Here is a 19,195-nt window from a genome sequence, read left to right as displayed (position 1 = left end):
GATAAATGCCTTACGACGTTTTTACTGAATGATCTGATTCAGATTGGGTGATACGTACTGTACATTACGATGAATGCGGCGGTGCTGTTCGAGTCGTTTAAAGCGTTATACTGTATAATGTAAGTGTTCTTTTTTAGAGTCGTAAATACGATTAAAGGACAAAGTTTTTCTTGGTGTCTCTGAAAAGCTGATGTGTAAAAGTTAAAATACATTTCTTAACTCCTTCTTTTCTCCTCATACTACTGTACAGTATATTAGAATTAACAATACAGTAGCCGGTATTTATCTTATTTTCCTATCTTTATTATTTAAGGTTGAAAGTAAAGTTTGAAAATAGGTTATAAAGTACCCGATAATCCACCTATACCTTCCAAGTAACCTATTTAACTCCACCAGTATCAGTATGAGGTATGGAGATAAACGATTATATGTAAACGGTATGTATTCAATTGAATGATAACCTTAAAAAAACGACTTACGAAGATGTGATTTATTGATATCGGATATTTTATTTACACCGGCACAATTCATCAAAATGTCAAAATCTGCCAAGAGAGATTTCATAACGTGTCTTACACCTGCTTCACCTGCTATACCCATTCCGTATACTGCGTACGATATAGGGATGTCAGTATTTTGTCAGCATCATATGGATATTGCAGTTACGGTGTTCTCTTGGTCGGCAATTAAGAAGACTTACCGTAGAGTCTGCCGACGAGCACAGCCTTTGCTCCTAAAGCAAGTGCCTGCAAAACATAAAGTAGAATATCAGTCACCATCATTTCTATTGTTTTACTGTATCACTCACCTTGTATACATCTGCTCCAGTTCTTATACCAGAATCGAAAATTATAGTACATTTGTCCCCGACAGCTACATCAGACATGGAATTCACTCAGTTATCTTACGAAAGTGAGTTTTCAACGTAGATATATTCTCACCTTCAACAATCTATTCAAAAATTGCAATGGATTATATAAGCATCAGAGTTTTTCCAATTTTACCAACAGGGAGAAAGATTGTTGATTCACTCACCTCAGGTAAAACTTCCAAGCTACCAACAGCACCATCAACTTGTCTACCAGCATGATTCGAAACCACAATACCATCACAACCAAGTTCTATAGCTTTTTTAGCATCGTCAGGATGTTGAATACCTTTCAATAAAAATGGTCTACCATTTGAGATTTTTTTCCATTTTTGGACTAATCTATTTCCAGATGTAGGTAGAAGCGGATCAGCGATTCCACTCGGTACGTCTCTCTCTCTCTTATATAAGGCTTACTTTGGTATTTTCTCCCAAGTATGTGCTTTACCTATATTTCGTAATATCATTAGTATACTATGAGCTTTCCTTGTCTTCTATCGTCGATCATGGTTGCTGAAAAGACTTACCATGCCATACATTATCAATCCATTTTTCACCGATTTTAGGCATATCATCTTGATTTTCAGGATCCAGTCCAGCTTCCTTGATTCGCTTTCTAAATACTGGATCAGTTAAACCTATTTCTGCTCCTATACCTCTATAAAACGCGTAATTAGAATTTGCAATATCCTCGTGTCGCCTAATACAATATTGATCGTCAGAATGTGGTTAATTTAACGACATATGTACACAACGTGTGCTTGCCGCTGCAGATTGATGATTTTTTTTACTTACCATGCAAGTTGCCAAGTATCAAGTGTCATCATGCTATTTGGATATATCTCGTATATTCAGCTTTAATTCCACGGTATAGTATCGTAAATAAGCGTGAGAGCGATTACTGCATACTTACCAAACATCAAATCCACTATCCCAAGCTCTTTGTAATAAACTATCTTCTAATTCTTCATCGTGAGGGCAGTATAACTAGTTCATTCAAATTCAATCAGTATTTTCAGATGACAACTTAACGCTTTGACCTCTCTCTCACTTGGAAAAATCTTGGTCCATCTCCATTAGCTTTAGCTACATCTTCAATAGGTTGACTACCGGCAGTTGATAAACAATAAGGAATATTTAATTCTTTAGCTACTTTTGCTGCATTCAATTCACCAAGCTAAAAGTATTTCAAAGATATTATGTCAGTTATTGATATACATATATATATATATTTATACCGAAATGCTTGACATTTCCCGTCTTGGGCAATACTTGAAAAAATGGGGATAGTATGTTAATATACTTACAGGATGATAAATCTTATTGACTCCAACAGGTGCAAAAGCAATTGGAGCGTTAATTTTATGTCCAAATAATTCAGTTGTTGTATCTCTTGCAGTTGTATCAACTAACATTCGAGGAATGATTCTCCATCTGATCACGAAGCGAATCGAGGTGGTCTCAGTTACATTGTATGAAAAGTATATTTATCCTATCAAAGAGAGAGTGATTGCATAGTAAGAACTTACCGATAAAAAGCTATTAATCCACAACTAAAATCATCAGCAAGCAGTAGTTTATCCTCATTAATATAGGAATAGGAATAATGAATAGAAGTCAGATTCTAGATTTTCTATCAATCAATCAATCCTCGTCGTAGAAAACTCACCTTCCCTATTCGCTCGATCAGTCCATCCAATACCAGCATTACAACTTGCATATAACCAACCACCTTTACTTAAAGTTTCTTTAGCTAATTCTTCTAATTTATCAGGTCTAGTTGAAAAATCAGGATGTGATCCTTTTTGAGATAATTCAAATATTTCTTTTTGGTATAATGCATAATTTGGTTCTCTATGAGGTTGAATTGATGGATCCATCTTTCAGCTATTATTTTGTAAGATTTCAGGTTATCTATTAGATTGTAGAAATTGAATATATCGGTTTAAAGAAAAAAGACAAATTCTAGGAGGTTGGGCTCTAGAAGGGGATGGAAATAATTGGCTGCTGAGTCAGTGAGGGATTGATTGGATCTAGTAAAGAACGAGTTGGTGATGAGTTAATTACTATGAACATTTAATAGCACTTTGTACTGCTTACTGCTTTCTATGTTTATTTTATACCTTTGCATACGAATTCCTTTGAATTGATTTTACCAGAATCATGTCATATATCATCTACAACTGACTCATGTTACGTCGACTATCTTATCTAATAAATTCTCAAATCCCTGTATACAAAAATACATCCATCGCTCGATATAGACGTCATGGACATATCAAGTGGAGGTATCAAGATTAGATTATATTACGTTAAAGTGATGAAGTGATGACCATGTGCATTATTTATTTATAGCCTTTCTTTCTCCATGCTCTAGCAAACTATCTAATTGAAACACAAACCCTATGCTATGTTCTCTTATATGGACCTTTCATCTTTTCAACAGCGCTGTTTGGATTTGAATGATCAAGTGTATTCCAACTATGTATATCATATCACGACCATAAGGAATTAGCTCAAAATAAAAACAAGAAGAATGCGTACTATATATATATTAATGTGTGATAATAATAATTGTTCTAAAACTCACTCAGGTATAGTAAATTCTGATTCTTGTAATTCTGAAGGTGAAATTCCACGATCTTTAAAATCATTTTCTAAAATATTTATCATTTGTTTCCACATAATATCATATCCTTTTGTAGATAAATGTAATCCATCACTGTGCACGCATGAATGAAGTAAAAAAAAAAGGAACACAATGTGAACAGAATCAGCTGAAAGTTTCTTCCATGAGCCAAAAGGTAAAAGGTATTCAGTAGAGATGATTGACAGATAGAAATTTAAACGAAAGATACATAGATAGATAGATAAACACTTCAATTACTTACGTGAAATATGGTTTCAATTCATCAGCTTGACCACCAGCATCATTCAAAATTCCATTAAATAAATCAATTGTTCTAATTTTCCAATGAGAAGTTTTCATTTTAATTTCTCTTCCTTTCCATTCTTTACCAATATCTAAAACGGCTTTAGCATATTTCCTTGTATTTTCTAATTCTCTTTGACCTGAAAAATCAAATCCACCCATCATTGAAGGTAAGATTGGTGGTGGAGTTATTAATACGATATTTAATGGTCCACTTGAATTACCATCACTTATCTCATACGAATCATATTCAGAATCAGAACCAGTTAATTTATTTAATATCGAATTTAAATTCTCAATATATTCTTCTAAAGGTACATGTTGTAAGAAACCTTTTAAAACACTATCATTTGCTCCAAACCATATTGTAACTAATTTAATTTTTTGACTTTGTATTGTTGATGAGTTTATTGATTGGATTTCATTTCTACGTAATAAAAATTCATCTAATAAAGGTAAATAAAATCTTGTATTATATGCTCCCAATCCACGATTTAATACATCTAATGTTCTTCTATATGTTTCTGCTTGTACCAAAAAAAAAAGAGAAAGGGGTAAATCAGCTTTCTCAGGTTCATAAATTACAGATAACTTGTCCTCGTTTTTTTCCTTTTACATACCAGAAAATAGAGCATTGATAGATAATGGTACATCCTGTCTTGAAGTGATTGAATCACCCTTTCAATGAAAGCCTTTATTCAGCTCTGAACATAATATTATCTCATCTCAGAATCGAATAATACTTACCATGAGCATTATAGCATCTTGTATGGGTCGAGCCATCTTGTCTTTCTGTACCCACTATTCAGATAACGGTGAAATGGATTCGCTGAAGAATCCTTACAATTCAAGGCTTAATATAGGATTTTAGTATTTTGGTGAATTCGATCCAAGAACAACCAATACAACAATAGACCGGCCCGGTAAATCACCGGCTGATATGATCAAACCCATAAGTTGACAAATATATTTATATCTCCACATCCATATCTTGTACAGACTTCCACCAACCATGCACTGTAATCATCACTACTCATGATAAGGGTAGAAGGTAGATTATATCGAGGCAGGGGGAGCCAATGCTGTAAGATCGCAACCTTCGGGGGAATTAACGGAAGATATCATCAAATTGTGTTAGAACCGGAAATACGTGTTGGACGGCGACGCGATTGAAGTCTATGAGATGCATCCATCTTATCCACACGAAGATCTCGTTTGTCTAGTTGCATAAGCATACCTAAGCCAAGCAAACTATTAAGCAATCCGTCAATATATGATGAAAAAGCTACCCTAAATTACAAGAAGAAAAGTAGAATCCGATCAAACGTTAATTCAAATCATTGCATTATCTGATTTATGCTTGTGAGTAAACGTGAACTTCTTCTTTCTCTCGTCCTCTCATCATAGGTGGTTCGGTACCCTTGTACTATAGTATGCAGAATTTCGTCAGCATACAATTTTGTCGATGTATCATACAAGTGCGATATGAAGTGATGTTGACAAATGGAAATAGATAACTTACGTAGATATCAGTCCAGAATGTCTTAACATCAGGGAATGGTGATTGTTTAGCTTCTTCAACGGCTTGGTCTACTTCTTCCTTAGCTTTCTTGTCAATAGCCTAGATAACAGCGTTCCGATCAGCATTTGCGTTAAACAACATAAACGGGAACCGCTATATTTGCGAAAGGGACTATCTCTAGCTGGAAATAACGTTGTCTATCGCGCAACTCACTTTCAAACTGGCTTCATCAGTAACTCCCCATTCTAAGATGTATCTCTTCAAACCGGCGATGGCATCTTTCTCAGATCTCATTTGTTGTACTTCATCTCTGGTTCGGTAAGTTGTTCCTGGATCGGACATACTGCAAGACAAGCATAATGGGTTAGCACAGATTGTTTGGTTGACATTGTGCGTCAAATCCGTTGTATTCTTGATAAAATGAAACTACAGGATATCTGACTTACGAGTGACCACCATATCTGTATGTAACGAATTCAACAACTAAAGGACCTTTTCCTGAAGTGACCCATTCTTTGGCCCATGCAGTAGCTTTCTTAACAGCAAGGATATCCATACCGTTAACCTGAAAGAGAGGAATTTAAATCAGTCCTGATGATAATCATTTTAGCTAGTAAATGAGTAAACTTACTTGAAGACCTGGGATTTTATCACCTCGAGTGAAGAAATCGGTGTTTTGAGAAGATCTTTCGGCAGAAGTACCCATACCGTATTTGTTGTTTTCACAAACGAAAACACATGGGAGGTTCCAAAGTTTGGCCTAAATACCAGTTACAATGCTGACATCAGCGATCTTCGTTTCGTTTTGATGATAAATGTTTTGAATTTACTCACCATGTTGTATGATTCGAATACTTGACCTTGGTTAGAGGCACCATCACCGTAAAGAGCGAAAGTAGCAGTCTTCTTTTTCAAGTATTTTTGAGCAAGAGCGATACCAGCACCGACAGGTACCTATAAAGGTAAAGTTGATCAGTTCGTTGTTGAGCTCAAAAGTAATGCAACATAGAAGGTCCAACTCACTTGAGCTCCGACAATACCGTTACCACCAAAGAATGAAGGAGTGAAGATGTGCATAGAACCACCTTTACCGTATGACATACCATCAACTCGACCTAAAGAATGAATTATTCTCATCAGCATTTTGATCGGGAAAGAAAAGGTAATCTAGGATGATCAAGTTGAAGATGCGATGCGACTCACCCATCAATTCAGCAATTACACCTTTTACTGTACCACCTCTCAATACTGCAAAAGTGTGACATCGATATGAAGTAATAACTCTATCATCACCATCAATAGCATGTTCCATACCAACTGAAACAGCTTCTTGACCAATAGCTAAATGACAGAAACCTCTAATCATTTTTTGTTTATATAAAGCATCTGCAGCTTGTTCCATTCTTCTCATTTGAACCATTGTTGTGTACATTTTAACTAATTCATCTTTTGTAATTGAAATTTCATTTGATGGTGCATCACATCGGTATGAATGGAATGATTCTCCATGTAATGCTACAGTGAACTATAATTGATTAAACAATAACATGAAGTCAGTTCAAAAAATACATAATATGAAAGTATATGTGAATAGTGATTGATATGAAAAGAAATTTTAGGCGAAAATTCGGGTATATTTGTAGGATGTTTATTGATAACATCTTTTTTGGTATACGCGTTTTTATAAACAAAAACAACTTACAGGTTTGTCACCAGCTTCTGGTAACTCTTCAGCAGGTGATGATTTGTCTGCATCAGTTTGAAGGTATCTCATAGAAGGGAGAGTAGATCGAAGAGGTTTCTATTTGAACATCATGGTGTATAATTAGTGAGCTTTTCTTCTGAACCTCGCCTCCTCTGCATTTGACTCACGACACCTATTGGTCTAGCTGCTGCCCTAAGCCCACGAGATCTAAGAAGTGAGAACGACATGTTGCTCGAGGGTGAATAGGATTTTTTTATAGGTGGATAGACGGTAAGTAGATGATAACGATGATAACAATTTTGTATGATTGTATTTATTTTGTTATGTAGCATGAGGAACGGAACAATTCTGCCTGCCATATAATTCGGATGCCGTTCAATGGGGGAACTTGTGCAACTTATAGCGAGAAACACGTGGTTATTTGTTTATCGTTATTTTATTCTTTTTATCCCGTCCTCAACTTACATTACATGGCATCCGATCATGCGTTTCATGCGTTCAAAATAACATTGTTATCATCAATCAGCTATAGTGTATACATTAGAATCGTAAACAGTCATACCGATCGAGATGCAAGCACTCATGTGGTAGACGAGATGGGCAACGTCAAATAACAGCTCGACTCTAGGAATGACACTGTTCCAAAGTGAGTTTCATGTTCTGTTACACTCGCCTGTATTCCATTGAACAATTCATCACACCTCCTTCCTACCCCTTCATCTGATGACACCGCTGGGGCACCGAGCATATGTAGTGACGCCAATACCAGCTATATGCTAATCACGGTTTTGTCGCCGTATAAATTTACCTGAATTTACTCTTCCTTCTCCTATCCAGAATGAGTGTATCGAGATGGATTGCAAGGAACCTTTAACTAACGTATTGTTTTTCATTGCTAGAAACAATAATAACTTCTTCCTTTGAACGGATCTTGTATTATTACATATGGCCTGAACGTATCATCGTATGAATGTGTTCAGCAGATTACATTGACAGGTAGAGCGAAGTTATATAGATGCCTCGTCCAAACAATGCCTACATGAATATTCGAAATAAAAGATACCGTCCTTGATGACTATCCGAAATTCGAAATTCGCCTGAACAGCAGCCGGAAAGTAGGCGGCAATGGCGAAACTTACGTAAAATGTCAAATGGATTGTCAGCACATCAGGTGACGAGTTAACTCTTTTAGTACGAGGTTCTCATTGCTTGTCTTGTTGGCATCGTTTTCTGCTGCAATTGAAGCTGAGAACTATTTGCTCTACTCATAAGATAAAGTTGTCAGTATAGCTGTCCTTGCAAGATGAATTTACCAAGGCAAAGGAGCTTGAGTAATGGACAATAGCAGTCGGATTGTGTGTGATATAGAATCCATGAACAACTGCCAAATATTCCTTTCGAGATCCAGAATATTTCAGTCGGTTTCTCGGACCGTTGTTACCCTTAAAATAGGGGTAGTGGGGCAACACTGGGGTGTCCTTTACTTTTTACGTCTTTTCCTACAGATGCCAAGGCAGGCAGGTATGCATCATTTTCAGATCATAAGATCATTTTAATACATTCATAGTCAAAAAGAGTGAGAAATTGCGTTAGAGGAGGAAAATTCGAAATAGAAAAACTTTGTTTCCATCGGCCGGGATTGATGTCGGTAAAGTATGCAAGAGAGAAGTATGGATCCCAAGCAGTCACGAGGCAAAATGCCAACAAATGTCTCTCATCATTTTCCTTTGGGCTAGCGAAGCGGAAATGCATACGCAGTGAGAATATATATATATATAGAGTCGTTTGGATATTTCATTCTGTCATTTTTATATATCTTGTTCATAGATATTTTACATCCGGCAAACATATAACCAGTCATCGCCTCGAATATATAATTGTAAGTCATTTGTCCTACTCTACCATTCCGCGAATAGCTGTTATAGCATTTTCATATGAGTGCCAAGCTGATTCTTGAAATAGAACAATGACACAACCAAATGGAAACCATCATCACCATCATCAAGGTGCCAACAAGAACAGTAATGGTGTAGTCAGACCTTGGGCAGCAGATTTCAATCCTGGTTCAAAGAGTTTTACTACACTTGATGGTAGACCTGTAGATTGGAATGGTGGTTGGGCAGGTATTGGTGGTGATGTAGCTGGGTGAGTTGATATTTCCCTGTATGATCTGCGGCGGATATTCGCACTATCTTCACTTTCCAACAAAGACTACACTCTATACATATCATACTCCCAGTCCATTCCATATGTTCCTAACCGTACTTCAAAGTCTAATACAGCCCGTCAAACCAATGAGGGAATACGCTAAAACGTTCTGTATTTATATAGTGCTCAATCCGCTCCTCCACCACTTACAGCTAAATCAGGCCCAAACAACACTGATATCACTTATTTACCTTATCCTGAATTAACATGTTTACATTGTTTAGGATCAAATCCACCTGGTAAATTAGGTTACGTTGTATCTTATTTACCTGTTATTCAACAAGGTCAAGCTGGCTCTCAATCACAACAAGGCCAACAACAAGGTTTAGGTAAAGGATTACCAACGCAAACACAACAACATGGAGGAGAAAATGATGATGATGAATCACATGATCAACATTCAGAATTATTACCTGTTAGACCTTCAGCACCTTCACAAGGTAATTCACAATCAAGATTAGGTAGACAAGTATTTAGATCAAATTCAAATACAAGATTAGGTGCTGGAAGTGGACAAGCTGCAAGATCAAGATCAAGAGCAGAAGAAAGAGCAGAAGATTTAGAAAGAGGTAGACAAATTGAAAGAGAAGCTCAAGCTGAAAGAGCAAGATCTTCAAGTGTTTCATGGGATTTAGCTGGTGTAGGTAAACAATATATACCAGATGGTGAAGATGAAGATCATAATATTGAGTAAAAGGAAAAAAAGCACAAGTAGGAATGATTTATCAAGATTTGAAAACTTTCCATGAAAGGAGAAAAGTCATAAAAGGTGGTCGTATAACGAGGAAATAAAAACAAAAAAGGAGAGGATGTTGAAATATTAGTGTAAAACCATCGCATGAATAAGTAAATCTATCAGTGAACAGTGCGAGGTGATCTGCATATTTCATTCCGCTAAATCAAGTTCATAACGTATCTACTGATCTTATCAAACGCTTCCCGTTAAGCATTGCGATAGATAAAAACATAAATGAATCACTCAAATTTCGTATCAGTTTCTCCATTCGCTTTCAGCTTCAAGGTGATTATAACTTAGTCATCTTGTTCCTCAAAGGGTATGATCGCAGTTGGATTATCATCCGGTACATAAACATCAGAGACTCTTGGAGTTGGAGCGACACTTTCGACTGTAGTTCTTCGGGAAATTGGGACTTTGGCTGCCCAAGCTTCGTTACTGGCTGGATCAGCCGCACTTGAAATTGATAGGCTATTGAAGTCAAAGGTTGTAGTTGGTCTTGAAGTAGAAGCCGAAGCAGTTGATCCTCTGGCTGCTCCAGCTTCAGTCCTTGAGCCTCTTCCTCCTGCTGCACGTCCTTCACCTGATGTGGTACGAGTAGTCGTAGGTGTAGTGGTGGTAGTTGCATTTCCTCTACCTCTTCCAGATCCCCCTCTTCCTCCTCCTCTTCCTCCTCTACCTGTTCCTCTAGCACTGGTTGTAGTTCTTCTAGTAATACTTCTAGGTGCTCCGAATTGAAGTAATTCACATTTTCGAAATAGTTCTTTCATTTCATCTGTGGATTCAGGTTGTATTCTACCGAAAGGTCTTTCGAAACCCCCTCCTCCAGTAGGAGCTTGAAATCTCATTTCTACCCAAGACCACTCTGGAGGTTGAACGATTTCACTATTCGCATATTCTGGATATTCTTTTAACAATTTATTTCTAGATTTTGCTGTTATTGTTTTGATCCTCTCATGAATATCCTTCCATTCCGCTAATCGGGTAGAATGAATTTCAAAATCTATTGGCGTATGTTCATATCCACTTTCTTCAGTAAATTTCATATTTAACCAATTTCTGTTCTTTTCTCCTGCACTAGTCAGAGATCCTGCTACCGAACTTGGTTTATCGGATTCCGCATATGGTCTAAATCTATGATCTAAACCAATACGAGTAGACCTAAATTTAGCTGAATCATTAACGATTCCTAGGATAATTAAATAACATACCTTCGCGAGTGTGAGTGGAAGATTGGCTATTGGTTCTGACAGGTCCAATAGACCTTTTGGGATTACCTTGTAAACCATGTCCAAAGCCTGCAACGGAGGATTGCCCTCCAGGTCAACGACAATCTCAATAATAAAGCTAAAGGTAAATGGTTTCTAAAACATAGAGCTTCGCTCTAGCTTACCTGAATCAGTTGAATGACCGGACCAACCTGGGCGAAAGAGAGGAGTTTCACTTCAGCTCAAGTTTCAGTCGATGAACTCTGTATACTAACCTGGGTTCACGAATGCCGATGGATTGAGTAAAGGAGGCGGCATATTACCTCTCGTAGTTAGCAGATCATTAGCCCATCCAGGCTGGAAAGGCATTAATGAATGTTGTGACCCTGTGAAATTGTAATTGTGCTGTGAAGCTATTGATGGATCTATTTGACTAGCCATGTTCATCAATGCTCTTGCGGCTACTCTGTTGTGTTCTGTTACTATCGTACAAATATAGCACGTTGCATAAATCACAGGATATCAGTATCGGTCACCAGACTATCTGAAGAATAAATAAATATCTCCAGTACTTACATGAGTAGTTAAGAAAGAAGGAAACAACAACTTACCTTCAGATTGTGTCTGAAAAGTATTTGACGTATTTCCAAAATTGAATCCTCCTCTATGATTGAAATTATCTGTGTCCGATTGGATCCTTCCGATTTCTTCCTCAAAATCTTCGTTACTTGTGGCTTGTCTCGAGGAAGGAGGCATCTTGGAGCAAGGTATTGTTGTAATGAGGAGGAGTTATCTATGTTGTTTGTTGTTTTTAGTGGAGAGAAATATTGTATCGAAAGAGATCAGCTATATATACAGTCAGTGTATGATGCGCCACTTTGTTCGACTCCATGACTGAGACTTCGTCTTCGTGCTGAACAAAGGTGGATTTGGAAGACACTCTACGTGAATCAACCTTTCAGGCAATGTCATCGTTGCAAATCGCTCATTGCCCATTTCCCCTGCTTGTCATGATGACAGTTCGTCAAGTCCCCAGAAATCCTTTTTGTTATTCTTGGAGATAGTATAACAGATCATTTGCATCATAATCGCGAGAAGAGAAAGGAAGCGTCATACTGACATCACCTTTATTCTTAGAGTAGTCGTTTATTTGATAGGCTGGTCTTCGTGTGAGAAGAATTCAGTTAAATGAAGGATCCTATTATCTCAGATGAAGAATAATCTGATCTTATCACCATTGTTCAACATGTCCAGAATTCTCGCCACATTGGTGTGGTCATATGGGACATCTGTACTGTAACTCGAACAGTAAGTATAGCAACTCTCAAATCACCTACCAAATTCGTGTACAGTCGATGCATATGAATTCAGGAAGAGGTGTTGAAGGTATTCCCAATGACGTTCAGTACAGTACAGATGCACGCTTAGGTATATTGCTATTGAAAAAGTGAAATGAAATCATGCATATGTATTCTGTAAATTAGTTAACAAAGCGATAAGTACCAGGTATTACTTGAATAAGCAAGGGAGGACTGTATGAGGTGGAGATGACTAAGAGAGCCAAAAATGCCACTATCTTGCGACAACATTATTCTGTATCAAAAATTGTCAAACATGAACTCTGAGAATAATCCTGATCCAGTCAGATTATCTCTTGTGGCTGAGGATAGTTCAGGCCCAGTAGTCGCGGTGGACGTTGTGGAAGGTTCTTTTAACATCTTGTAATTGTTATAAATTTCTCTTACTCTTGGTAATTTATCAGGTTTAACTCTAGATCCAAACGAAATCGAAACAGGTCGTGGTTTGACTCCATAAGCATACTTTACTAATCCCCAACCTGGAGGTACATATGAAATTCCACAGGATGATAATATTGAAGGATCATCTTGTAATGTCCTTGTAGATTCAGATATAATTTCATCAAGTTCAATTTGAATCTTTTCTCTTTCTTGTTGTTTATCTGGATGTACTTTAATATCAATTTCAGGATATTCAACTCCAGGGTGAAGAATTTCAGGAATTTCTTTACCATATTCATCGATAAATTCTGAAACCAATATACTTTTATCTGTAAATGAAATTGTGAATCTATCTTTTCTATATTTACCTTCATTATCAGGTCTCATTGGTTTACAAATTTCCTTCATGGTTGATGATGATATACCTATTTGATTTTCATCTCTTGCAGTATCAAGTAATTTACAATCTTCAAATCTTGACCACATCGATTCTCTAGCATCAGGATGAATTTTACTCTTTTTCTCTTCATTTGATCCATATCGATATAAAAACGTTCCCCAATTTGAAGGTGAATTTTCAGTTACATCTTCCATATCAATACCAGGAAATTGAGATTCAAATGATAAATCACAATTTGTCATTATAGTATCCATTTCATCTTTTGTTTTTTCCCAATTTTCTTGTAAGCTAGGATCAATAAGAATATTATCAATAGTATGTCTATTGCCTTCAGGATTGACAAATTCCATATATAAATTGTTATCTGGTATTCCTTCTCGTCTTCTTCGTTTACCAGCTGATTTGGTGTTATTGCCACTTACAGAAGAGTTCCCGGTGCTTGACTACCTGTGTTTACTTTGGGGAACGGAATAGGGTAGTAGATCAGCTAACTTTCCTTGACTTTTGAAAGCACACTGATGTATTGGGATAACTCACGATTGCTTGGTCCCCCCGCGGATGAAGGTATAGATAACCTAATTGAGGGGATACTCGGCACGATTGTAACACCTCCAGGTTGTTTAGGAAGCAATTCTCGAAGAGGCATTTTGGTGTATGTAATTGGAAAAAATGAATTCTGTAATAAAGAATATTTTGATAAGAGCTTGCTTCAGAAACTTAATGAATTTTTGACCTTATATATATATGATATACGAGTACAGGCTTATACGATCGATTCAACGCACTGGGTAGTTCTGTTAGATTCGTCGGCTTCCAAGATGTTGAAAGGAAATATCAAGCTCCTTTATAGGCTCTAGAAGTCGATTCTCCCTTAACATCGAATTTTACTTCTTCGTGAGGCGACTTACGAGGCTCAGTAATGCTTCTGTTCAAATATGTCCCAATAGAAATACATTGCATTCCGAACTAAATTTTAGCTATTAAGTGTCAACCCGACTATGTAGTCTATAGATATATCCAGTACGAATAGGAATTTGTGTTTATACTTTTCGATCTGACCTTTGCATTACAGAACATATAAATTGCGTATATGTAGTTTGATTCATCAATTACCTTCTTTCCTTGACAAAAAATTCCAAAACTAGATAACTAGCAACGGTGAAAACTCCAAATACTATAGCTAATAAAGCTGTGTCAGGCCACCAGAAAGCTTGAGCATGGAAACCGAATGATGAAAGGACTAGTGGGACAATTGTAAATTAGCATTAACTCAACCTTATTGCGGGAGCAGGGTTTCCCATTTTGTTCAGGATTACTCACTAGTAGCACTTGGCACTTGAATATCTAGACCAAACTTCCTTTCAATCAATTGTAAATATCTTAATTCGTTGACTAATAAAGCTTCATATCCTGCATGGAAGAATGAAAGTGTTTGCATCCATTTAAGACCATCTGGTACTCTATCGTAGTTCATCAACAGACCAGCAAAGAGCAAACTGGAATAGGCATAATAGGGTAAGCTCGCGTCATACCTATAACAACAAACTTTGAGCCAAAAAAATCAATGAGGAACTCACTTGTAAAGCATGACTAAACTACCTAATAAATTGGCCACCCCAAGATCTGCTACAGCGACACTCAAGAATAAGACTATACTTGAAGCTGTCAAGTTGAATAAGACAAGTGTCATTATGAATTTCCAGAATGCTGATACTTCGGCATTCAATCCTGCTAATCCATATACAATAGAGCCTAAAATGAAAGGCGGGATGACTCGTAATGGAATGATATCGAAGAGGATCTTGGAGAGGAAGTATGTAATAGGCGCATAGTAGCCGTTTGCCCTGTGGTGATTCAAGGGTGATCAGTAACCTTCTGGAAAGAATACGGGACCAAGCCGAACGATACTCACCTTTCACGCATGAACAACATTCGTTCATTGGCGAATATACCAAGCGAACTTAAACAAGAGAAACCAAAGAGGGACAGGATGAACAAGAAAAGACCTAGTCGGTTTCTGGGACAGATGTTGTGGGTCAGTGAAGCGATACCCGTGCTGAAAATTTTAGAACAACTTACTGGAATCCTGGAATATCATTTGTGACGTGGTAGAAAAAGAAACCACAAACTAAAGCTACGACGATAGCTACGGCGTAATGAGTTGCCATGAGAAGAGGGTTTCTGCGGTTGAAAAAGAACGATTAGCATTCTTGTTTCTCATTTATCGATCAAGTTTTCATTCAATACCGATCAAAACAAGAATACAATAAGACTTACCTGTAAAGATTCTTGAAAGCTCTACCACTTAACAATTTAAATTGAGTCCATAAACTAGCTTTCTTGAAGCCTTTTAACAACTTAGTTTCTTCATTTAGATCTCTTTCATCTGATGTTAATCCTATAGCATTACCACCATTTGGTGATTGACCTTGTTGAATTCTCATAATTTCAGCTTCAACAATTTTAGCATCATCACTCGCTCTTGATGCTAATACTAATGAAGCTAATTTTTCAGGTATAGGTTTGATATGTTCTTCAGCCGATGATGGAGTTGAACTACCTGATAATTGTGAGAAAGATTTAGTTGTTGATGATGTAAAAGCACCTAATAGCTTTGATGCTTTTGATTTAATTCCACTCAATACACCTTCTCCTTCTTCCATATTCTCAGATGAAGTATCATCGGATAAATCATTTCTATCTCTCATATCAACAACTCTAGGGGTAGTGGTGGTAGTAGAGGCAAATCCATTCTCAGCAGCATCATCATTATCGTTGACTCGTCTAATTTCAGTTGATCTTGTAGCTGAGGAATTACCATTATATTTAGCTTTTCCACTTTCATTATTATTTCTATGATCACCTGAAGCTTCAACCGTCACATCAATTAAATAATCAGCAATATTATATCCTTTGGGACATTCATATCCTAATTTTTCGAAATGTTGTTGTGCTCTTTCTGATTCACCTGAATAAACTAATTGACCTTTAGCTAAAAGTAATAATCGATCGAATAATGCTACAATATTTGATTGCGGTTGATGAATGGTAAATATGACTGTTCGATTATATTGTTTAGCTAAAGTCGATAGGGAGGATATCACATTATAGGCGTTATAAGAATCGAGACCTGAACGTGATTATGCAAGGTTAGCGGGAAGTGTTTCGCTTTCATTGACGCTATGAAATTCAAAGTGAAAGGTTACTCACCGGAAGTAGGCTCATCCAAGAATAAAATACTAGGACCAGTAACCAATTCACAGGCAATCGAAACTCTTCTTTTCTCACCACCTGATATACTTCTTTTACCAGATTCACCAATTCTTGAATCCTTGATACCTAAAATACCTAATTCATTCATCGTTTCCAACGTTCTAAATACTTTAGCTTGATAACTCATATCTCTAGGTAATCTCAATAAAGCTGAATATAAAACAGCTTCATAAACCGTTAAAGTACTTAACAACGTATCTTCTTGATCAACGTATCCAACCACTCTTCTGAAAGTAGCTTCATCTGGAATATCCCTTCCGTTGACATACATTTCTCCACTGACTCTGCCTGATTTAGCTTTTCTAGCTAAAATATCCAATAATGTTGATTTTCCCGCACCTGATGCACCCATGATAGCTAATAATTCACCTGGTCTTACTGTTCCTGTAATGTGTGATAACACTCTTTTACTAGAGGGAAGATCATATGATATGTTACTGAAGTGTAAGGTAGCTGGTACGTGATCTGCCATGAGTTTAGCAGCTTCATCTTCAGGTAATTTAACTCCACCAAATCCTTCTGGATGTCGATGTGTTCTGCCGAGATACCATAGCACTATGAGAAAACGTCAGCTCCATCTGAGTTTCTACCATAAATAATAACTCACATAAACAAGCCAAAACAAAGATTAGAGCTGCTAAAGCCGCACTTAAGGCAACCCAAACACTATTATCAGGTCTTTCCGGTTTGGTATAGCCAGGTACTTGTGTATAATGTAAACATTCACCAGATTCACAATCTAATGTGATCGACTTGTCACCAAAGATATCATTGATCAATTGATTCATAGCTGGTTCTTCGAATGAACATCCTTTTCCTGATACACAATTGAATGAACCGGGACCTTTAACCTCCTCAGACAAGAAATCGTCGATGTCTGAAAAATCCAATTCGTTATGGTCAGTATAAAGCTACCTTGGCTATCTAAGCAGGTGACGAAAAAGAGATAACTTACTAACACTACCATCCTCACCACATAAAAATCTACCAGGTATACAAGAACATTCAATTTCTTTACAATTATAATTTGTTTGATTTGAATCGAAAGAATCTTTTGATTGCCAAGAACATTTTGATAATTCACAATGGAAAGATTCAATTCTGTCTACCCAAAATTGGAAATTACATTCGCCTAAATTTTCATCTTGTATCCAAGTGTTTCCGAAAGAGCCGAATGGATTTGAGGATAAAGAAGATGAATTCGACGAAGGTCCACCTGCTGTACATGAAAATGTTACTTGTGGTGGTTTGTTATCTGGTATAGTATCTATAATCTTTCGATCTATTACAAGCGAAATACAAAAGGTTAGTCTGATTGTGCGCGACTCTGCACGAACTTCACTCATAGAGCATGATAACATCGCTTGAGAACTCACTTGTGACATCACACATTTGAAAATTCCTTTGTACAGCTAAACCACCTTTGTAGCATACCATGTCGTTCTCGTCCTCATCTTCGTCTTCTGACTTGTCTAAACCATCCGATGGAGGTGATTTTGGTAGGAAGGCTTTGCATGCTTTGTCGGTTTTACATACTGTATATCAAGATAAAGCGACATATTAGCAAGGTATGCAAGTGATGATTGATGTAGAGACAGTTCAACAGTTTTCTTCACCTACCATTACAATTTATACCGCCCCAACCTTCTTTACAATCACATAATTCACCTTCAGGTCTTGGATATCTTTCATCTCCATCAGATAAAGCTCCGCATACTGTAAATCCAGGCATCACAAATTTAGTCAGCTCGCTCGCCCAATTTCCAACATTGGAAATACTTACATGGAGTCAAACAATCCTGCCCACCAAAACCAGGTTGACATCTACATTGACCATCAAAACGATCACATTCACCTGCATTACCACAATTGAATGCTGGTAATTGACAATTAAAACATGGTGGACAGTTTGGTGGTCTAGGTCGATTTGGCGGTAGCTAAACACAAAAACACAATATTCATCAATATGATTCTTATTCGATTGCAGGATTTCTCGTAGAAGGGTTTTTGCACCTACAGTCGCAATGCGCAATGAAACTGAACTTACCAAAGTTGAGTTATAATTAACTTGACTAAAACCTACATCTGCCCCTCTCAGTTCTAGTAATTCGGGTGAAGCAATTGATCTTGAAGATATCGATCCATAGCTCGATCTAGCTGTTGCCAAGGGAGCAAGAAGTAATAGGAGCTGGACGAACATCTGAGATGATAATCTCTCGTTCCTTTGTGAGCTTGATGAAAGAGCAGAGAGATGCGCCACTCGGGTTGAAGTAATATTTGAGCTACGCCCTCACAGTACTGGATATTTCAGAGAGATATATGGGCTGAGAGAAGCCTCGATCCTAAGCTCAGCTCAAAGGATGATCTGATGTTCTGATTCGAATATTTGAAGATCCCAGTTGAAATAAACGGTTGAATGGTAGATTGCTTGAATGCTTGGTCAAAGTATCAATTCATCATCGATCAACTTGTTGCTTAAGCTTGATATGAGTCCTGATGCAACGAACCGGCGGAGGTAACCGATAACATGTTGGTCGTTCAGTTTAACCGGTTTCGGCAACCGAAGATAAACGTAAGGTAACTTGGTTCCAGTAAACTGTATTC

At 37.2% G+C, this 19,195-nt stretch overlaps 7 protein-coding genes across 7 annotated transcripts; 1 reads left to right on the top strand and 6 right to left on the bottom strand.

The window, feature by feature from the left end:
• Positions 1-338: 338 nt before the first annotated feature.
• On the bottom strand, positions 339-2,748 carry L201_002281 (uncharacterized protein; the record flags this gene model as incomplete). Its single annotated transcript, XM_066218058.1, has 13 exons — positions 339-379; positions 480-608; positions 701-746; positions 809-873; positions 1,032-1,210; positions 1,286-1,316; positions 1,396-1,568; positions 1,664-1,696; positions 1,782-1,855; positions 1,920-2,045; positions 2,176-2,302; positions 2,398-2,407; positions 2,538-2,748. The coding sequence occupies 13 exons, from the start codon at positions 2,746-2,748 to the stop codon at positions 339-341; spliced, it is 1,245 nt and encodes a 414-aa protein (XP_066074155.1).
• Positions 2,749-3,276: 528 nt separating this feature from the next.
• On the bottom strand, positions 3,277-4,583 carry L201_002280 (uncharacterized protein; the record flags this gene model as incomplete). Its single annotated transcript, XM_066218057.1, has 5 exons — positions 3,277-3,349; positions 3,459-3,590; positions 3,760-4,324; positions 4,421-4,478; positions 4,548-4,583. The coding sequence occupies 5 exons, from the start codon at positions 4,581-4,583 to the stop codon at positions 3,277-3,279; spliced, it is 864 nt and encodes a 287-aa protein (XP_066074154.1).
• Positions 4,584-5,154: 571 nt separating this feature from the next.
• On the bottom strand, positions 5,155-7,254 carry L201_002279 (pyruvate dehydrogenase (acetyl-transferring) E1 component, alpha subunit; the record flags this gene model as incomplete). The annotated part of the gene is made up of 10 exons (XM_066218056.1): positions 5,155-5,226; positions 5,323-5,421; positions 5,536-5,665; positions 5,769-5,887; positions 5,954-6,082; positions 6,157-6,276; positions 6,346-6,437; positions 6,526-6,847; positions 7,025-7,123; positions 7,195-7,254. 10 exons carry the CDS (start codon positions 7,252-7,254, stop codon positions 5,155-5,157), a joined length of 1,242 nt encoding a protein of 413 aa, XP_066074153.1.
• Positions 7,255-8,993: 1,739 nt separating this feature from the next.
• L201_002278 (uncharacterized protein) lies at positions 8,994-9,929 on the top strand (the record flags this gene model as incomplete). The annotated part of the gene is made up of 2 exons (XM_066218055.1): positions 8,994-9,172; positions 9,359-9,929. The coding sequence occupies 2 exons, from the start codon at positions 8,994-8,996 to the stop codon at positions 9,927-9,929; spliced, it is 750 nt and encodes a 249-aa protein (XP_066074152.1).
• A 338-nt stretch (positions 9,930-10,267) lies between these two features.
• Positions 10,268-11,935, bottom strand: L201_002277 (uncharacterized protein; the record flags this gene model as incomplete). Its single annotated transcript, XM_066218054.1, has 5 exons — positions 10,268-11,112; positions 11,183-11,269; positions 11,365-11,391; positions 11,455-11,661; positions 11,791-11,935. The coding sequence occupies 5 exons, from the start codon at positions 11,933-11,935 to the stop codon at positions 10,268-10,270; spliced, it is 1,311 nt and encodes a 436-aa protein (XP_066074151.1).
• An 842-nt stretch (positions 11,936-12,777) lies between these two features.
• L201_002276 (uncharacterized protein) lies at positions 12,778-13,964 on the bottom strand (the record flags this gene model as incomplete). The annotated part of the gene is made up of 3 exons (XM_066218053.1): positions 12,778-13,606; positions 13,741-13,774; positions 13,856-13,964. 3 exons carry the CDS (start codon positions 13,962-13,964, stop codon positions 12,778-12,780), a joined length of 972 nt encoding a protein of 323 aa, XP_066074150.1.
• Positions 13,965-14,427: 463 nt separating this feature from the next.
• On the bottom strand, positions 14,428-18,791 carry L201_002275 (uncharacterized protein; the record flags this gene model as incomplete). The annotated part of the gene is made up of 13 exons (XM_066218052.1): positions 14,428-14,558; positions 14,639-14,814; positions 14,896-15,162; positions 15,231-15,335; positions 15,398-15,499; positions 15,596-16,448; positions 16,529-17,146; positions 17,199-17,468; positions 17,547-17,873; positions 17,968-18,126; positions 18,212-18,307; positions 18,375-18,528; positions 18,639-18,791. The coding sequence occupies 13 exons, from the start codon at positions 18,789-18,791 to the stop codon at positions 14,428-14,430; spliced, it is 3,411 nt and encodes a 1,136-aa protein (XP_066074149.1).
• Positions 18,792-19,195: the final 404 nt, after the last annotated feature.

Source organism: Kwoniella dendrophila, chromosome 2 (genome assembly GCF_036810415.1).
Source record: "Kwoniella dendrophila CBS 6074 chromosome 2, complete sequence".
Lineage (NCBI taxonomy): Eukaryota > Fungi > Basidiomycota > Tremellomycetes > Tremellales > Cryptococcaceae > Kwoniella > Kwoniella dendrophila.
The sequence above is the reverse complement of the archived record's forward strand: the minus strand, read 5'-3'. Positions and strand labels throughout refer to the sequence as shown.